The following is a 20699-nucleotide window of genomic DNA, read 5'->3' as shown; positions in this document are numbered from 1 at the left end:
TATAAAAATGAGCAAAGTTTTTTGTAAGTGAGTTTAATGCCAAATTGGCAACAATTTGCTATTAATTTACTTACTGGATTATAAACGCGCTGCTGTATTACAGACGGGTTGCAATCATATCTACCCATTAGAGAATAGATATTTTGTACTCTAAACGGTAAGATATATAAATGCACCCATGTGCACATATAAGTAGCAATTTACTCCATTTGCACGAATTCTTGTAACAGTGCACAAGATGACACTAATGCAGATAGATGAGCGAGCGTATATTTTAATTGCACATTATAAACAGCGCTAAACGCAGAATGCATTTTGACAGTAGTCACTGCGGTGATTTAAAATCAATTTAATATAAGAACGCCATCAAGTCCGAGCTAGGATCTAAGTAGCAAATAATTTTCGTGTGAATTTCCAATACTATTTCCAACTAAACTGCGCGCCAACGAATTGTCGGTCTTGAAACACAGCTTCTTCGTTATATTAGAACAGTAAATTTACTTAAATAAATCGCAAATCGATTTAATTTTTGATGCTGATACAAATCGTATCTAACATCCTTTGTTTGGCGTATCGCCTTGTATATAGTATAGTCGTTATTATAGTCACTTCATGTCCATGTAGTCGTATATAGTTCATACTTAGTTGCATAAGTCATTTGTAATTCTCGCGCGAAACGTCGGCGGATCGCGATCAGTCAAATCATGCGACTCACCTGTCGGTGCTGCCATCGCCCATCCGCCGACGGTATCCACCCCCCCGGAAAGGGAACAACTACTCGCCCGCAGCGACATGTTCCAGGACCGCGGGGAGAGAACACTCATCGTCAAGTATTAGGAGAGGACACACCTCTCATCACTTTTTCGTCAAGCCGCCGTGCGGCACACACACACACACACATATTCTGAGAGCCGTCTTACGGCACACGTTCGCCGGGCAGAACGCACCACGGAATCGCCTTTGCCGCCTTGCTCAACCGGGAGTGCGCACGTCTCCTACTGCCTTTTCCTGCCTGCTCTATTGCTTGCTCTCCACCGTTTGCTTGCTTGCACGAGTTTTGCCATCGCATGCCGAACGAGACCCACGGAGCGGCCAAGTTCAGAGGACAGGACGAGGACTGGCGGAATCACGGGGACGACGGCCGACACGGTGAGTCGCTTCGCTTTAATATTTTGTTGCATGCGCTTCTGCCTTCGCGTTAAACATTGATAGTCGTGAGGGGAAATCGACAACCCCTCTCTGGTCCTTCGAGTAACAATATCGCAAATCTTGCCTCCGGGGCAAAACTATCCCCGTTCATCCTCCTTCCCCCGAATATTACTGTAAAGAATTTATTGCGAAAAAACCCTGACTGAGATAATATTTTTTCGCAATAAATTCTTTACAGGAATATTTGGGAGAAGGAGGATGTTAGATACGATTTGTATCAGCATCAAAAATTAAATCGATTTGCGATTTAAGTGAATTTACTGTTCTAACGAAGAAGCTGTGTTTCAAGACCGACAATTCGTTGGCGCGCAGTTTAGTTGAAAATAGTATTGAAAATTTACACGGAAATTATTTGCTACTTAGATCCTAGCTCGGACTTGGTGGCGTTCTTATATTAAATTAATTTTAAATCTTAGAATCCTATTACTATTATTATTACCCTGATGGAAATGTTTTACTGAATATAATGGAATTTTACTGAAATTCTGTCTCAATTGACCCAGATGAAAATATTTTGCTGAAAATACTATAAAATTGATGATAAATGAAATGAAAGTTATTGAAAAATTACTGAATATATTTCAAAATAAATCATAATTTTTTTTATGAAATTTAATGTAAATACTGTAAAATATAAAAAAAATTAAATTATACTGTTGAAAAATAATAAAACTGAATCCTTGCTCGTTCAGTCGCTTTTTGGAATTGAAGCATAGGAACCTTCGTTAATTTGAGAATTTAGCTGATGCTAATTCGAGTTTATAAGACTACTAGCTTTTCCGGCGAACTTCGTACCGCCTAACAGTAATGAATGTAGTAATAAGACACGCAAATAGTCCCTCTCTCTCTCCCCCTCTCTTTCTCTCTTCCTCTCTCCCCCTCTTTCCCTTTTTTCCCACCTCTCTCTCTCTTTCTTTCTCTCTCTCCCCCTCTTCCCCTCTCTCTTTCTCCCCTTCTTTTTTGCTTTCTCTCTCTCTCCCCCTCCCTCTCTCCCCCCTCTCTCCCTCTCTCTCTTCCTCTCTTTCTCTCTTTTTCTCCCTTTTTCTCTTTCCCCCTCTCTTTCTCTCTCTCTCTCTCTCTTCTCTCTCTCCCTCTCTCCCTCCCTCTATGTATTTTTTCTATGTATTTGGATATCTTTCTAGATTAATTTTTTTTTTACGTGAATTTTTCCGATATTTTATTAGTTATTCTGCTATTCCGGAAAATTCTACCCCTATTTCATATACTTGTGGTAAAAATTCGGCCCAGCCGTTCTTGAGTTATAAGTGTTCTAACTAACCCGACTTTGTTTTATATATTAAGATAAGTCTACTTTTTGTTGAGAATTACTACTTTTTTATGTCACAATTTTAAAGAATTCGATTTTTACTTAACTTATAGATTTGTTACTATTTGACTATTACATAGCTTGACTTAGGAAAATTTTTTGACACGCAATGATTAAGGCCGTTCGCTCCACATTTTTCAGCCTTCTAACACGATTTTTCTCGCCATTAAACGAATAATTATTTTTTAAGTTTTAATTGTTAACAACTCTCTAATTAAATTTATAGTTTGACCACGCATACATTTCAACTATTTGTTAATCGGTTTTTTGAGCTTTTAACTTGATGTGGCTTCTTAATAACTCCATGTAATTTGTATACTATAATTATTAATATTAAGAAAGTAAAAACGACCGCTATGATTTAAATCAATAGAGAGGATAAATTTCATAATAAAAATGCTATACTTATTAATTAATGTTAATTTTATGATGTTAAACTTCCTTTTGATTGATTTCATCTCTCGACGGATTTTTTATGTAATGGGATATTATTATGATAATGTATTACAGTTAATTAGAGGGATTTATTTAATTGATTGAAAAAGTCTCTTTAAAGCACGAAACGCTCCCAGTTATTTTGACGGAATATTAAACTATAATATTATTTAGAATCCTGTTGTTCGGTATTGACTCTTGTTTCATCTAAATATAAACTATATTTAACTAGGTAGTAATATAAACTACGAAAATTTTTTGACAATCATTAAAATTATTCGCATATTTTCCAACAACTTTAGAAAAGTTAACGATTTGCTCATAAAAAAATAAAAAATTATTTTCAAATTACAAAATAAGTTTTCTTTATTATTATATAATAACAATAGCTTTATTATTATATAATAAATTATTAAACACTTTATTAATTATTAAAACACTTTATTATTATATAATAACAATAGTATTAATTGTTCATTAATCCTCGGTCTCAGCTTCATATATATATATAATGACAATAAATGTCATAAGTAATTATTAATAAGTACGACAAGACCTAGGTGCGCGCGCATGCGCCGAGATATTAACAAGAAGCCTAGCACGATTCTCGCCGGCTCGGCTGACCGAGCATCGAGCATCTGACATCACTGCTGAAATCTGGCATCACTGCAAAATTAGTCCGGATTCGCACCTGGGGCAAAGTCTGTCGGTAAGGGGCAAAGTGTGTCGGTAATTAAAGCACGGAAATGCTGGTCTCGACTTTTGAGGGGCCATTGGCTATCTGTCTATTAATCTGTGCTTAGAAGAGTATGGCGTAAAAATAGGAATGGTGCAAGTTATGAGATTTTTAAGGCGATGAGGAACCATGTGCAGAGTTTGGTACGGGAGGCAAAGAAGACTTATTATATGTCCATTTTTAGTCAAGAGGATAATGCAGCTGTCATATGGAGCAGATTGAGGCATCTTGGTTTGATACAGGCAAGGGAGGCCGAGAGATGTCTTGCTTGCTCTGTAAATGAGCTAAATAAATGGTTTGTGAATGATGCGGTTCAGGTGGCACAGGAAGAGGACAGCGAGACCAGTCAATCGGATGGGATCTTTGATGATGGTAGACTATATTTCACATACGCAACGCCGACAAGTATAGCTAAAACTTTGGCTAGGATCAAGTCAAATGCAGTCGGTTCTGATGGAATATCATTGAAATTAATAAAAATGATTTTACCTAGCTTGATGCCTGTAGTTGAGCATATTTTCAACTTCTCTCTTATGCATGGAGTTGTACCGAGGACTTGGAAGACCGCACTAATAACACCGATACCTAAGGTAAGGCATTCGACGTTGGCACAGCACTACAGGCCTATATCTATTTTGTCAACAATTTCAAAGGCTCTTGAAAGGATTGTATCGGAGCAGATAATACAATATTTGGAAGACAGCGACCTGCTGGATCCATGTCAATTTGCATATCGAAAAAACTCGTCAACGCAGACATGCATTATAAGGATGTTGGATGAAGTGAGGCAGGCGGCGGATTCTAGGAAGGTCACTGTCTCCATTTTCTTTGACTTTTCTAAAGCATTCGACAGGGTTCAGCGTCACATCCTTATTAATAAACTCAGAAACATGGGTTTCTCTGAATCTGTACTTTGTTGGATTAATTCTTATTTGACTGATAGATCCCAAGCTGTCTGTGATAGGTTCGAGGATGTTACCTCTCTCTTGGCGCATGTTAGAGTTGGAGTGCCTCAGGGTTCTGTTCTGGGACCGCTTTTGTTTGTCCTCTATATTTCGGATCTGAAGAACATCTTGCGGCATTGTTAATACAACTTCTATGCGGATAATCTATAAATTTACTTACACTGTGAGCCGCGGTACTTGTGTAATGGTATCCAGGAGGTGAATGAAGACATCGAATCAATTGTACGGTGGGCAGAATGTAATGGGCTTCTGCTTAACTCGAGTAAGACACAAGCTATTATTTTTGGCACAACTCGATACATTAATACCATTGAGCTTGACAGTTTACCGAACGTCATGGTAAATGAGGCGGTGGTTTGGTTCACAAGTGACGTGAAATATCTTGGAGTACGTGTTACCAATACTCTGGCCTGGGAAAAGCAGGTGACTGAAACTGTTGGAAAAATACGTTTCAAGCTATACCAGCTTAAGATATCAAAACATTTGTTGCCTAATGCGTTAAAAATAAAATTGATTATCTTATTGATCTTTCCGCAGTTGGATGCTGTACGGCATATACGGATATGACAGAGGAACAAAATTTACGATTATATAGAGCTATGAATGCCTGTATAAGATTCGTGTTTGAGACTAGACGAGATGAGCATATTACGCCATATTACCAGAAGCTGGACTGGCTCAAGGTGGCTGCGAGACAAAGCTATTTTGTAGGATGTCAGCTGTACAGCATCATACTTTTACATCAACCTAGTATACTCTACAATGGTCTAACATTCAGATCAGCGGTATCTAGTAGGAGCACTAGAGCGGCTGATGATCTTCTTTCTCTGCCTCCATGTAGAACTGAGTTTTACAGGCGCTCCTTTAAATTTAGTGCTGCTAAGCTGTGGAATGACTTGCCATCTGACATTTGAGGAGCAGAAACCATTACTAAATTTAAATGCAGATTATATAAATATTTACTGCAAGACACTATGACATAAATGAATTATCACATGATTGCTCTGGTTTGTTGTCGGGCGCACGCGTACGTGCGTTTTTGTGGCAGTCTGCTATCTTTCTTGTAATGCCGGAATGTTAGCTTTGGCATTCTTAGTATTTTCTTTGTTAACTCTAATTGAGCTATACTGAAACCTTCTTTGCTTGATTTTACTGCGTAATTTTGTCTCTGTTATGCTTTGTGTATTGACTTTGGTAATTTCTGCGCTTTGTATATTGACTTTGGTAATCTCTGCGTTTCTTTGCTCTGCACACACACACACACACACACACGCACACGCACACGCGCACGCGCACACGCACGCGCACACACACACACACACACACACACACACACACACACACACACACACACACGTGCTTATTCATACTCCTATGTAAACAGAGTGCATGGTATTAGGTATTAATTATTATTATTATGAACGGCATTTGCTAATGTATCTATTTGTGCGCCTGAGGGGATACAATCCCAGGGCGCGTTAATAAATAAATGCTTTCTCTCTCTCTCTCTCTCTCTCTCCCCCCTCTTTCTCTCTCTCTTTTTCTCTCTCCCTTTTTTTCCTCCTTTTAATTTTTTTTTTAAATTAGTTGTTTTGCGCCTTTAAAAGTCGGCTGCTTTGCGCTGATAAAAATCGGCTGCTCTGCGCCTACAAACATCGGCTGCTTTGCGGCTTTAAACTTCGGCTGCTTTGCACCTTTAAACGTCGGCTGCTTTGCGCCTTTAAACTTCGGCTGCTTTGCGCCTTTAAAAGTCGGCTGCTTTGCGCTGACAAAAATTGGCTGCTCTGCGCCTACTGACATCGGCTGCTCTGCGCTTTCAAAAATCGGCTGCTTTGCGCTGATAAAAATCGGCTGCTCTGCGCCTACTGACATCGGCTGCTCTGCGCTTTTAAAAATCGGCTGCTTTGCGCTGATAAAAATCGGCTGCTCTGCGCCTACTGACATCGGCTGCTCTGCGGCTTTAAACTTCGGCTGCTTTGCGCCCATAAAAAGCGGCTGCTCTGCGCTTTTAAAAATCGGCTGCTTTGCGCCTTTAAAAGTCGGCTGCTCTGCGCTTTTAAAAATCGGCTGTTTTGCGCCTTTAAAAGTCGGTTGCTTTGCGCATTTAAAAGTCGACTGCTTTGCGCCCATAAAAATCGGCTGCTCTGCGCTTATACAAATAAATTGCTTAGCGCTTTAAGAAATCTGTTGTGCGCCTATTTTATACAATGTCTCTGGGGTGCGTTCAGAAAGTCACCCAACTTACCAAACTCATCAAAACCCCCGTTCAGAAAGTCTCGGACAAACCTCGGGTGACTTAGCGGAAGCCTTGTGATTGAACAGTCGAACGAAGGTGGGGAAATGTAGGCGGGCGACAAATTGACGAAAGAGCCCGACATTACACGGAAAGTGACAAAACTCTTAAAATGCTTCAATTTTGTTGGTAGTGGGGGTCACCCAGCTCCTCGATGATTTTCGATGGATGAGCTGGGTGACCCCCACTCTTCCATCAAACTAAAACCCGCGGATTTTAAATTGAAAAGACATACAATGGCCATTAGAAGAACTTCCATTAAATAATTAAATAATCGAAAAAGTAGAGTAGTTAATAATATAGAATTTTTTAACATATCTGCAGAGTCAGAATTATCTCCCTGTAATACTTGAATGAGAAGGACAATAAAATTAAACATTGTCTTGAAATAAATTGAAACGTAAACTTCTAGTATAGAAATTCCATGATTAATGCAGACATAAAAAATTGTGTGTAAAAAAGTAACAAAAATAAATTTTGTTTCCTAAAAGTTATATGTTGAATAAATAATAAAAAGGTGTAATTAATAGAAAAAATAAACTATAAATTAAATTAAATTAATTGTCGGCAATTCTATAAAATGTTAAAATTGTATATCATATGACGGTAAGAATCCTGAGAAGAGCGATCAAGTCGCTAGTTTAGGTAATAATCATCCGAGGGACCTAGCATCGAAAGCATCAGTCAACTCCACGGTCAACTCTCAAGTCAAAAGAGTCGCGCTTGTCGTGCACGTGTTCGGACGTGTTTGTCCTGAATAAATTTTTGAAGATTGCTGATGCAATCACAATTTCCACTCAGACTTCGCTACGCGATCAGTGATTCAAGCTTTGTTAAACAAACAGTGGCAAATCTGGCTGGCCGTATTGTCCGCTGAAAAACGGCAGGAGCCAATAAAAAGTAAGAAGAAGAAGAAGAAGAACTCAAGTCAAAGGATTCACGTCAAGGCTCGAGCCTCGAGGAAGGTTTTGAAAGACAATGGATTCTTGCTGGCGATTTTGATTCACAGTCCCGTTCTCAATGAATTCAGATTAACGTAAGTAATTGCTCGATATAACAAGTACACATTCTCATCCCGATATCTCGTTATTCATACTCATGTTTATACTTTTTCTGCTCGATTTCCGAGCTACTCTCGCAACTGAATATTAATCATTATTTTCTAATTTTCCTATTGTTTTTATTAATGTTCTTTTAAATGCATTAATGCAGCACGCAATTATTTCTGGGTAAAATGCCATTTCTACTTCCTATTCTCGTAATTTATCCAAGAGCGGTAGTAGTATATCAGGATTTTCTTCCACGGTATGCAGTCTTCTTTGGAAAACTGGCATATAAGGGGTATTCAAATAAGTTAAAGTTTAACGGTTTGACAGGTTATGTCGGGTTAAAGTCGAGTAAAAAGTTAATTAATTAACTTTGGGCGCGCTACTCTTTAAGGTTATGTAAAATACATAAATAACTCATTAACCTATCACATTAATCTTTGGGTTAAAAGTTTAAAAATTAACTTTTTACCCGACTATAACTTGTCAAACCGTTAAACTCTAACTTATTTGAATACCCCTAAAGAGATTGCCAATAATCTTGGCCAATAATTGCCAATAACGGGCCTTCGGTCCGTTGGATCGATCATCTTTCTGTCGGCGTTTCTTTTGTATTCTGTGTATGTGACGTAAATATAGATATTGAGATTAGCGATAATTCACTCGCGAGTGAATTGAGAGTGTCCCGTTTAACCGTCGAACGTTCTGAACCCCAGACTATCCTCATACATTTCTCAATTAAATATTTTATTAAATATCTAATAAAATATTGAATAATAAATGTTAAATATTAAATATTGTATTTATTGTTTAATATTTGACTAAATAATTAAATATTTATTTTTCAGGAAGCCTTGTTCCCGCTTTACGCTCCTCCGACTTCTCCTGACGACGAGTGGCCTCGTATCGGCGAAGCGGGCATGGAATCAGAATTGAAATCAGCTCTTCTCGAATTAGCGCATGCCTCGCATTCCGCCTTGGTGCGATCACTTCCCCAATTACTGGATCAATTACTGTGTCTTCTAGTGCGACCGCCAACATTACCGTCTCAATCATTGAACGTTGCCGCCACCATCTTCGAGGCTCTGGGACTGCTTGTACGAAATATCACCAATTTACCGGACGGTCAATTGGACGCGCATGGAAGACACGCGATATTGGCCACTTACATTGCGTATCAATGCTCTTTGCCGAGCATGACTCACAACGGGAGCATTGTGCGAGCAATCCCGATCTGCCTCTGGAAGATCTGGAGATGGAGATCCACTCGCAGGGATTGGACAGAACCGCGTCGATGTGACAGGAATCCCCCTCGATCAACAGTCATCCCACCAGAAGACTTCTACACGAGGAACTTGCCTTGTACTGGGTTGTATCCACTGGTCAGGAACGCAAACTGGCGATAACTCATTCCTGGTTCTTCCTGGAGCTAATAATGCGCTTGATGGTTGTCACACTGTCTGAGATGGCGTCCTTGGAGGCACTGCGAAAACTGAGATTCTCACCGCAGTTCTGCGACGATGTCGCGACGCTCACCGCTGCGTTAACGTCCGAGGTAATATCGCGCTGCGGCAAGGAAATCCGCGTGGCGTCCAACTTGATATCGAGCCTTGGCAATTTCCTATCCGACCTGCTATCCGTGATGGACAGAGGATGTGTGCTGTCGCTCGTTCGCACCGCCTATTGCTCGCTGTCGGATGCGTCAATGCATATTCCCGACTCCGCAGCGTTATTCGCTCTGAAACTCGATCTCGTGAGAATGGTGTGCTCGCACGAGCACTATGTAGCATTGAATCTTCCCTTTGGCACTGGCTATACGTCGGGATCGGCTCCGGCATCGCCCAGTCCATTGACAGGCAGTTCAAGCAGTCTGATATCCACTCTCGTGCCTGGGGATAGAGCCCGGTTTTCGGAACTCAGTCAAGAATTCAGGCAGCAGCACTTTCTGGTTGGCATTGTTCTGTCCGATCTGGCAAACACCTTGGAGATACAAAATCCGATGCTACAGAATAAAGCTACTGGGACCGTCCGACATCTTATGAGCTGCCACGATGCTGATCCGCGATATTCCGATCCTGCGGCGAAGGCTAGGGTTGCCGCGCTATATCTGCCGTTACTTAGTATTTTGATGGATGCCTTACCCCAGCTTTATCATTGAGACTCCAAAGACAAAAGCGTTTATCCGGATGAATCCGGATCGATTACGCGGGATTGTCCCGATTGCGCACATTACAAATCGGACACGACAATATTTCCCGATCGGACACGGTGTCGATTGCACACGGTGCCGATCGGACACGGTGTCGATTGCACACGGTGCCGATCGGACACGGTGTCGATTGCACACGGTGCCGATCGGACACGGTGTCGATTGCACACGGTGCCGATCGGACACGGTGTCAATTGCACACGGTGCCGATCGGACACGGTGTCGATTGCACACGGTGCCGATCGGACACGGTGTCGATTGCACACGGTGTCGATCGGACACGGTGTCGATTGCACACGGTGCCAATTGCACACGGTGCCGATTGCACACGGTGCCGATCGGACACGGTGCCGATTGCACACCGTGCCGATTGCACACGATGTCGATTGCACACAGGGTTTACTTACACAATGGGGGGGTGCAGGGGGGGCGAAGCCCCCCCCGCCCCCGCATGTACTTAATACATTGCCTACCGGGCACGCCGAAGGCGTGTCCATGGGGGGGGTGCAGGGGGGGGCGAAGCCCCTCCCCCCGCTCCACGCATCAACCCAACCCACACCACCAGGTGCACAGGGGGGGTGCAGGGGGGGGCGGAGCCCCCCCCGCCTACACCCCTAGGGCACCGTGTCCGATCGGCACCGTGTGCAATCGACACCGTGTCCGATCGGCACCGTGTGCAATCGGCACCGTGTGCAATCGGCACCGTGTGCAATCGACACCGTGTCCGATTGACACCGTGTGCAATCGACACCGTGTCCGATCGGCACCGTGTGCAATCGACACCGTGTCCGATCGGCACCGTGTGCAATCGACACCGTGTCCGATCGGCACCGTGTGCAATCGACACCGTGTCTGATCGGCACCGTGTGCAATCGACACCGTGTCCGATCGGCACCGTGTGCAATCGACACCGTGTCCGATCGGCACCGTGTGCAATCGACACCGCGTGCAATCGACACCGCGTCCGATCGGGAAATATTGCTGTGTCCGATTTGTAATGTGCGCAATTGGGACTCACTCGATTACGCAATCGGTAGCATTAGCTATTACTGGCGGAATGTCGGCGGACACCGCGGGCAATCAGTGCCGTGTATCTCTGAGTTCCGAAGCTACTCGACATGTATCAATGTGTACCTTATGGGTGCTGAAGGGATTAGAACGAACCGCTCTAGCACAGTGGTGTTCCGAACTCAGCGCGACATGTATTTTGAGCTTGCTGCAAGTACTGAATATCGCCACCGCAGCTTTCGAGTACAAAGGCAACAAAGCACTAAAAGATTGCGACTGGAAGACGTGATTCTCGGTCAGGGAAGTGCCAGGAGCGAAATGATGCTGCGAAGAAAGGAGAGAGTGACCGGAGACAAATTAATCGATTACATCGGTGAAGGTCGGAAATTACTTACTTATACATCAATGGTTTGCTAATGCAGCAGCCAGACGATCACGTTTCGCGCCGCCTGTTTCTCCTGCAGGTTCATACTGCCCTATTTCGTCACCTTCGTTCCCATAAACAAAAGGCAATTCTTCTTCAATATACAGCTCGAGGAAATCATCCTCCTGCTGTAGACATATATTGTGTAGAACACAGCATGCCAGTATGGTGTCTGGGATTTCTTCATAGCAGACCATGGAGAGATGTCTTAAGCGTCGAAAGCGTCCTTTTAGTAATCCAAAAGTTCTTTCAATTGTTTGTCTTGTTTTACTTAGAATGGTATTAAACGAGATTTGTATCTAAAATTAATATGTGTTATCATTGTAAGGCGAAGAATTCTTAAACTGCTACGTGCAAAGTAAAAAAAGACTAACTTACAGCAGTTAGGTGTCCTATATTTTTATATGGTGAAATACACCAAGGCAAAGGAGGATTATAGGCCTTATCTCCAATTATATATTCACCATTGGGGAAAAAATTTTGGACGTTTGCCTCAGTGTCTCTGTATAATGGAGAATTCCGAAATACTCGGAGATCTCCCACAGACCCAGGATAGCCAGCAAATACGTCGGTGAATCGCAACTCAGGATCACATACCGCTTGAAGGGTTATTGCGTACTCACATTTTCTGGTTCGATAATATTGTGCATCAACCTAACAAATATTAAAAATCTTACATGGTATTTTTTTAACTTATAATACTCTGTAAGTAGCAAATTAGAATACATTACATTTATTTCTTAATTGTTACTTTTTCTATTGTAAATTTCTTTGAAAGTGTAAGTTTTTGTTGTAAAAATACAAGTTAAACTTACTTGAGGTGCATCAATGGGAACGTAACAACCGTCTATTGCACCAATCACTCCCGCCATACCAGCAATATCGGTAAACTTCTGAACAGTCCTTTCTAACTTTTCGCCTGTAGGCCAAGTAATGAGTCTATGAGATATAGAAACAAGAGCAACTATTACTCTTCGAAAACAGGAATGAAGGGTTGATTTTGACATATCGAACTTCATTCCGATAGATCTGCAAAAGAAATATGTGCATTATAACTTTCAGCCTGTTATGAGATCGAGAATTATGAAGTTAAACGTGAGGTATAATATTAACAATATATACGACAGGATCGGAGAAAAAATGACAATATAGAAGACAAGGCTAAAAAATTATGTAATTCAACTTTTCTGCTTACCTAAAACAATCGGGCGTTGCGAGCAACCACACAACAGCTAATAGCTGTTTTTCGATTTTTGTTGTCGGTCTGCCAGTTCCTGTGCGATTTTCCAAAAGAGGAGCAATGACAGTTAACAATCTTTCAAATGCTGGCGCAGACATACGAAAGTTCTCTTGGAACTGTTTAAAAGTAAATCTTGGCACGACGAGTTCAACAAAATTTTGGCATCGTGCTGGCTTCGGACCCACTTCTTTTTCTTCGTGCATCACCGTTGCAAGCATTATCTCAATCTCATCATCGCTTTCGTCGTCGTCATCGTCATTGTCACAAAATACCTCGTCAATGACTTTTCTCATCTGATATGCCAAAGCCACTATAGAAGATGCAATAACTCCTATATCCATGTTTGTACCACTAAAAAAATATAGTACATGTATAGTACATATATACAAAAATATAGTATATACTTTCGCGTGTTCTATGATGAAGTAGTAATTATACAAACAATTAAGTGATACTGTATTTCAACTTACGTGGCAGTACACTTTGACGTTTTTCAAGATACTACACACTTTTACAAAAAAAAAAACAAAAAGTAATCTAGTTGCACTTCATTGGTACCGCGCACCGTATCGCACTTATACAACTGTCAGGATGAATTACAACTCTGTAATTATATTATTTAGTCATATACTATAACTTTTATTTTTAATTATATTTTTTTAAATTCTTTATTTCTCTTACAGTTTCCGGCAGAGTTTCGGAAATAACAGATGTGGACAATCTTTTGCAGTCAATAGCGACGCCTTCGCTTATTACAGCTGCTTGTAATTTATTGAATAATTTAATATTTGTCGGACAACACCAGGTTGTACGACAAGTCTACGAATATTCCATCGATATATAAGTATTTATTCGGGTATGTATGTATGTAGAAAAATCTAAAACGCTGGATTATCTTTTTTTCACCTATATTGTCTCATTTGATCTCTCGTTTTAAGGTGTTTGACTAAGATTTCGAAGGATATCAGGAGCAGGAAGGAAAAGTCTGAGTCATTATTCTGATACGCTGGAAATGTACATCAGCATCTGCACAGTTTTAACAAATTGCATCACGCATAGCAACAAGTACGCAGCCGTCGTACTCTTTTCCCCGGACTCGCTTTATATTCTATTTTGCTTCTTAAATATCGATTTATACCGTATGTATTTGAACATTTATTCGTCACAAAATGTATAATTTGATTTTTAAACAACGTTCCATATATTAATCTCCTTAGAGTCTGCCGAACTGCACCTGATATATCTGCGTAACAGACTTTGGACGGAAATCTACAACTTCGTGGCTGTGCTTTCGTTAACGGAGGATCAACATTTTCCCATTCAGGAAGCCATTCAAAGCGCGTTATAATTGTGCGGGCCTGAAACGGTCCTGGCTTCCATTTGTCTTGCGATAAAGGACTCTACGACAGATTTTTATTGCACAGACTCATCCTTTGTTGCACGATGTGAATTGTACCTTCATACCTCTGATGAACTTCATGTGCGGAGATGTACGTGTTAAAGAAACCCTGACGAAAGAGGGCTTAGCGGACGTGGTGCACAAGTTATGGGCCTGAATAGCGTTAAATAAAACAGTGTCAACGTCTGCTTTAAAATTGCTAGCGACATTCACAACGAAATGTAACGTTGGTAAGATTACGTTTAAAAACCTACACTTTATTTAATTATGATTAATAACTTTGAGAAAGGTATACGATTTCTCTGTTGAACATATATAATATGCAATCTTTTTAAATTGCGTTGTAATTTTTTAGCCGCACAGTCTTTAACATTAACGACGATATTACCGGGAAGTGGATTAAGGAAAACGCCAAATACGCTCGCGCTGATACATGTCATCATACAAGTAACGTGCAAAGAAATTGAAAGGGCCGGTCAAATTTTCGATAATCACAAGATGCACTTCGCCTTCCACATTCTGCGAAATGCGGTGCACGTTTACGAGTGTAGAGTCTGCATTTCGAAGGTAATTAAATCATTTTGTTATTATTATTATTATTATTATTATTACAGAATAGTCTGAAAGTAATGAGACTTAGACTGCAATTTCCAAACTGATTAATTAATTACGAATTAATTGTTCATTTTATAGAGTAATTAATTTTATAATTAAAATGGGCAGTTTTATTTTTTCTTTTGTAACAACATCTTTCAGACTATACCCTTTTCACCCAAACGAATGGCGCCATCTCTCGGTTTTTACTAAACACTATTGTTTGATACTTCTGATTCTATCTTCACCATTGTTTTAACAAAACACAATTAGTATTAAACGACAATTGTATCAGCGTGCATTTGTGACGCATAAAAAAATATGTCTACGATTCCCGTTTTTAATCCAAGCCTGCATGTGTATCTCAGAGACGTAGCAGGGAACATGATGCGGAGCGTTAGAGGATATAACATTGCTATAAATCTACAAGGTACATATAAATATTAAGAAATATATCATACAATATATAATACAATGTTTTGTTACATTAGATCAGAGTTTGATCGAGGTCTGCCTGCCTGATACAGAGGCCTGCATGAGCAGTACAACTGACTGTGAGCACAGTCCTTTTCTCGACAACTCAAAAGAAAATGAGGATAATCAACAAGCTGCTACTGTTCAACCTTCGACTTTATCTACTGCTCTTCCACCTGAAGGCAATTCACAACCGAAGAAAAGCAAAACCCAAACTGCTTCAAATGGTGAAAATCAGTTTATTGCTATCATTATTACTACCTATATTATATCAATTAAAACATATATTTTGTCATGTTGCATTTACTGATAACATTTTTGTTTTGCAGTTGCAATATGGACAGATCAGTTGGTTGTAAGAAGCCTCATACACTTCTGGTCTGCGAATCAAGAATTGTTCGCAAACACTTCAATGAAAAACGATGATGTATGGAAAATAGTTGCCGAGGAACTAAATACACTTAAAAAGACACATTATTCTTTAGATCAGTGTAAAAATAAAATGAAAGAGTTAAAGCGAAAATACACTGAAACCAAAGACAACAATATGCAGTCCGGTGCAGAGGCCAAGACATGCCCATTTTATGAAGAATTAGATGAAATTTTAGGCAAAAAGCCATGCGTCAAGCCCGTTGCACTGGCCTCCAACAGGCGTCCCGTTCTGGATAAAATGTGCACGGATGTAGACTGTAAAGAAGAACCTGAGAAAAAGAAGAAGAAAAGTAAATCCGACGTTCTCGATGAAATTAGAGAGTGGAGGGTGGAGTCGATGGAATATCGAAGAACCACTGATGCCGAGAAGCAGAGACAGCGCGAGGAGCAACTTGAAATTGCACGGAAGAGTATCGAGTCTATGGATGCTCGCATGGGTCAGTTAATTGATGTCTTGAAGAAAAATTAAAGGTATCCCAGATAGCACAACGCAACTAATTATACAATTTAAATAGTTCATTTGCAGTATTAGCTGAGACTATTCACTATAAATTTTTTCACTATAAATTCTTTTGAATATATAAGTTGTAGATTCTTTTTAAACGTCGTATAAATAATATAAATAATGGCTACTCTTTTACAGTTATTCCTTCGGCTCTGGACGCATAGTATATAACAAGTTCAAGTTCGTGGTATCGTACGTGATTGATGATCTACCATTGTTCGATAAGAATGCGGTGGTTACTGTACCGAAGCTGTCGGTGTATGATTCACTTGACGAGGAAGTAATATAGAGCTATCTGGAATTCTCGCTCGCCTCGATGAAGGAAGGCGCCTGCAGTAAGCAGTCCAGCCGTATGACGGCCATGGACAACGCCACCAAGAACGCCGGAGAGATAATCGACAAATTCACTCTCACGTTCAACCGCACTCAACGTATAACGTTGTAACTTTATAACGTTTGTATTATATATTAAGTACTAAAATTGAATTTCTATCAGTTTGGATATCAGAAGCATGTAACAACATGATCTTTTAATCTAGTTATAAAAGATTACAGATTCATCAATTTAGGAAGGTGTGGTATCTCTTTCTTTTCTTACTTTTTAATATAAAATAGTTGTTGTAGGTCAGACACAATCTTGTGATCGCGTAATAAAAGGAAGAGAGAAAGGAAGGAGATTCTATAATTGCAATGTGTGTTTGCAGTACCGTAAGAATTTTAAAGATAATTTAAAGTGTATGAAATGACGTGGCCTTTAGAGTACTAAATAAGACGATTACTTTTTATCGCAGTTTAACTACAACCTTGTTTATGTACTTCTAGCTTGTATATAGAACGATATTGCGTGAATGATGGATGCATTTTGTAATCAAATGCAGAAATATTTCGGTTTCTGCCATGTCGCATGACGTACGTAATAATACAATTTTGCAAAAACGATTTTCGAAGTTAGAGTTTCTTGTTGCTAGTTTGTAGTCTTAACACGTGTAATAATGATTATCGATTCAAGCGGTATTTTTGAGTTGCACCGGACATTTTGTAAAGGAGAAGTTTTTAAAAACCATGAAAGCATCGCACATACAATTTTAATTTCGTAAATGCACAATCCGAATTTAGTTAAATATTTTGTCGCGCTAGTTTTTTTTTATTATAATGTAAATCGCTTCACTATCATTAGTTAAATCATTAAAAGTTAAATGTTAAGATATTGCAGCATTTCAGTTGATTATATTTATATATAACTTAAGTTACGTTGTCACATATAAACACACGTTATTTCAGTGCGATTAGCTTATATGATTTAAATAATACATATTAAACAGTGTTATATGGTTTTTCAATTTCTGCTATTAGATATTACTATAAATACAGCTTTGGTGATTATTAATTTCATGAATTAAATGAATTGAATAAAAGGCGAACCAAATGAGTACTCATCTATTAACGCTTACGAATGATTTATTAATGTTCAGCTCGAAAGTTTTGCTAATTAGCGTTCTCATTATTATGTAACAAGCTGACAAAGAGAAATAAAATATTTTTACATAAGCAATCCTGAGAATATAAGGGATACATAATCTATCCCTTATCTGTAGACAAGAATGCATGTCTGAGAAGCTTACGTAACTGTGGGCTCGCACTTTTGTAAGGTAAACTTAATTATAGGCGCAGCGTATTTATGAATTGTTTCAAGTGTATACTAAGAAGTATAGAATTTTTAATGATTTTATGTTTAAGGGAAAAAACATTTAGAGTACTCTTCATTTCAAATACTTAAACTTTGCCCTATCGATTTATATGTTAAGGGGCAGATTAGGCGACTATTAAGGGCTACTAAAAATATATATGTATATATTTTACAAATATATACATATATTGGTAAAGCAATATACTCTTCTTGCTCGTTCATATTATGTAACAATAGAACTTAATTCACTCCCCCTTTTTTTCTTTTTTTTACCACCGTCATTCACATTAGTTGCAATAACTCATGTATGGTGTTTGCAATTTTTTCATTTATACCCTAAATTAATTGTTGCGACAGCAACGTTGTTTCGATGCTATATTGCTGTTGCTAATGCACTAGTTATACCAAAAAATTCACCGTAGCACAGCAGAACGATATAAATTAAAATTATTCAATTTGTACAGCGAATAAAGGGATTTTATTGTCGACGAGTATATCGGTATACTCTAAAACTATATGTATAAAGAAATGCATAATAAAGGAATTTATACTATTTGTAACATTTGTACCATTTATTACTTGAATTTTCAATTTTATTTGGAAACAAAATTTGATATATTAGAAACATAATTATACTATTTAGGTGGTCAATGTAATGTCATTTAATATAAAATATAATAAACTTTTCTTGGCGCAATTAGCCTTTAAGAAGGCAAAAATAGTATCTATAATTAATTATAATGTAGTTTTTGTATAAAATTATGTATACAATTTTTTGTATAAAATACTAGGCCTGTTCGTTTTCGATGCACTTTTGAACTAATGCAATAAGTTAGAACGAAACAAATATATTTTGGGGTCTACAATGCGAGTCGTAAGTCGTAAGTTATAAGAAACTGACTAATCGCAGTCGATTATTCTCCTCAAATTTGACTTAATTGGTCAATTTCTTACGACTTATGACTTACGACTCGCATTATAGACCCCGTATAACTCATTGCACTAGTTCAGAAATGCAGCGAAAATGAACAGACCTACTATGAGAATCACAGTGTAAATTACTATTTATTATTATTCTAGCATATTTTTTTTCACTGATGTATATAAATATTCGATGCAAATATCAATAGAAATAATATCAAATTTAAATTACGCGCTCAGTTCTCTGGGCGTGTCAAATAGATACGCCCATCCCCCATCACTTCGGGTGAGTTTGGTGTACCCCGGGTGACTTTCTGAACGCACCCCTAAAGACTCAAAATATTATTTTAAAGCCTGCGGACAAAGATATAATTACCCGAGGCGAATGGCTTACGGACGTACATTTGGATCATTATACTTTATAAGTAATTTGTAATGCAGGTAATTCAGTATGTAGCCTTTTAGGTATTCATATTAAAAATTCTATTTTTTTTATACGTGCATGGACCGAATAGCAACATAAACATACAAACATACATTCAATCTTTTTTTATGCATATTGACAGTATAGAATCATTGCTTCTTCAATTGACACATTTTATTAATAAGCATTTATGATTACATCCTATATAATTCACCATTATTGTTTCCACTATTGGAATTGTGTGAAAAATCATCAACGTATATTTTTTAAATTTCTGTGTGAACTAAAGAAGCAATGATTCTGTACTGTCATTGGTAGGTATTTATAGTTAGATCTTATATTCAAGACCGTCTCTTAAGCACAATCTTAAGATGTTATAAACCAATCAAAAGCGTATTAGCATCTTAAGACGTTATTTAAGATGGTCTTAAGATAAGAGAAAACTATAAATACGAGCCTATGTATCATAAAAGATTAATTAAATGTTTATGTTGCTATTCAGTTCACATATGTATCAGAAAATACATAGTATTTAATATAAACATCCAAAATGCTACATTACTTGCATCACAAGTAAATTACTTAAGAAGTATGATAATATTTAACTCCTATTTGCTCTATCGTCTTTTCAAATACCTTTATATGTATATTAAAGCTGATAACGGATTTTTGGCCTTTTAAATTCCATGTCTATAAGTGATCAGGCATATTACTATTTTGAGTATGTGTTATTTTCTGCATCTAAATACATCTTATTAATACAAGATTATGCATCAGTTGTAAAAAAGATGCATCTATCAGTGTAAGACATCACTGCATCTAAATACATCTTATTAATATAAGTTTATGCATCAGTTGTAAAAGAGATGCATCTATCAGTGTAAGACGTCAATTTTTAATCTAAAGATTATTTTCTGTTTATTAAATCTTAATAAGGTATATATATTATAACTTTAATAACATTTGTATTAAAATTAATCTCTATGGGCAATTCTAACGTAATGCTTTTATAATTAAGATTATTGAATATCAATTTCATATTTAAAGAAGCAAGCTGAGAGCAACATAATATTCTTTATATCCGTAGTAATTTATAAAGCAAGCCACCAAATGTTTTCAGATATCCAGAAGAGAATTTACTTATAATGCGAAAACGAGTTTTTTAATCAAGAATTCATGATTGTATCTTGTATTAGAATCCTGTGTAATATGAAAGTATCCACGTATATTAGTGTAACCTTTTTAGAGATTTTAAAAAACAAGTTCTTCATCGTAAAAGAATATTTGATGAATGTTATATTATGTTCTATTGTAGATATATACGAATCGGAGTGAAATATATGTTATAACCTATCTCTGTTAGAAAGCAAT

The 20699-nt window shown here is 38.3% G+C and overlaps 2 protein-coding genes and 1 long non-coding RNA gene across 6 annotated transcripts; 2 read left to right on the top strand and 1 right to left on the bottom strand.

Annotated features, from left to right (window-relative positions):
• Positions 1–889: 889 nt before the first annotated feature.
• LOC139813078 (uncharacterized) lies at positions 890–14308 on the top strand. 2 transcript variants are annotated; one of them, XR_011732029.1, is made up of 4 exons: positions 890–1149; positions 13576–13748; positions 13831–14031; positions 14110–14308. It is a non-coding gene; the product is annotated as an uncharacterized lncRNA (long non-coding RNA). The 2 variants fall into 2 exon arrangements; XR_011732028.1 differs by lacking the exon at positions 890–1149 and adding an exon at positions 13313–13498.
• On the bottom strand, positions 11616–13248 carry LOC139813075 (uncharacterized). Its single transcript, XM_071778348.1, has 4 exons — positions 12848–13248; positions 12468–12681; positions 12031–12306; positions 11616–11951 (listed from the first exon to the last, which is right to left on the bottom strand). Exons 1-4 carry the CDS (start codon positions 13231–13233, stop codon positions 11631–11633), a joined length of 1197 nt encoding a protein of 398 aa, XP_071634449.1. The 5' UTR covers positions 13234–13248; the 3' UTR covers positions 11616–11630.
• Positions 14309–14380: 72 nt separating the features above from the next.
• On the top strand, positions 14381–18536 carry LOC139813076 (uncharacterized). 3 transcript variants are annotated; one of them, XM_071778350.1, is made up of 6 exons: positions 14381–14521; positions 14647–14858; positions 15254–15315; positions 15377–15586; positions 15689–16262; positions 16435–18536. In XM_071778350.1, the coding sequence occupies exons 2-5, from the start codon at positions 14818–14820 to the stop codon at positions 16258–16260; spliced, it is 885 nt and encodes a 294-aa protein (XP_071634451.1). In that variant the 5' UTR covers positions 14381–14521; positions 14647–14817; the 3' UTR covers positions 16261–16262; positions 16435–18536. The 3 variants fall into 3 exon arrangements, with proteins under 3 accessions (XP_071634451.1, XP_071634450.1, XP_071634452.1); XM_071778349.1 differs by having other exon boundaries at positions 15236–15315; XM_071778351.1 differs by lacking the exon at positions 15254–15315.
• The last annotated feature ends 2163 nt before the right edge of the window (positions 18537–20699 follow it).

Source organism: Temnothorax longispinosus, chromosome 5 (genome assembly GCF_030848805.1).
Source record: "Temnothorax longispinosus isolate EJ_2023e chromosome 5, Tlon_JGU_v1, whole genome shotgun sequence".
In the NCBI taxonomy this organism is placed as follows: Eukaryota; Metazoa; Arthropoda; class Insecta; order Hymenoptera; family Formicidae; genus Temnothorax; species Temnothorax longispinosus.
The sequence above is the reverse complement of the archived record's forward strand: the minus strand, read 5'-3'. Positions and strand labels throughout refer to the sequence as shown.

What these genes read in the sequence shown, in the direction of transcription:
- LOC139813075 (XM_071778348.1), bottom strand. Translation starts at nt 13,233, where the DNA reads ATGGATATAGGAGTTATTGCATCTTCTATAGTGGCTTTGGCATATCAG. An exon ending in GCAACGCCCGATTGTTTTAG is followed by an intron (nt 12,682 to 12,847) that starts GTAAGCAGAAAA and finishes TTTCTTTTGCAG; the next exon opens with ATCTATCGGAATGAAGTTCG. An exon ending in ATATAGGACACCTAACTGCT is followed by an intron (nt 11,952 to 12,030) that starts GTAAGTTAGTCT and finishes TATTAATTTTAG; the next exon opens with ATACAAATCTCGTTTAATAC.
- LOC139813076 (XM_071778349.1), top strand. Translation starts at nt 14,818, where the DNA reads ATGCGGTGCACGTTTACGAGTGTAGAGTCTGCATTTCGAAG. An exon ending in GTAGAGTCTGCATTTCGAAG is followed by an intron (nt 14,859 to 15,235) that starts GTAATTAAATCA and finishes TTTTAATCCAAG; the next exon opens with CCTGCATGTGTATCTCAGAG. An exon ending in CATTGCTATAAATCTACAAG is followed by an intron (nt 15,316 to 15,376) that starts GTACATATAAAT and finishes TTGTTACATTAG; the next exon opens with ATCAGAGTTTGATCGAGGTC.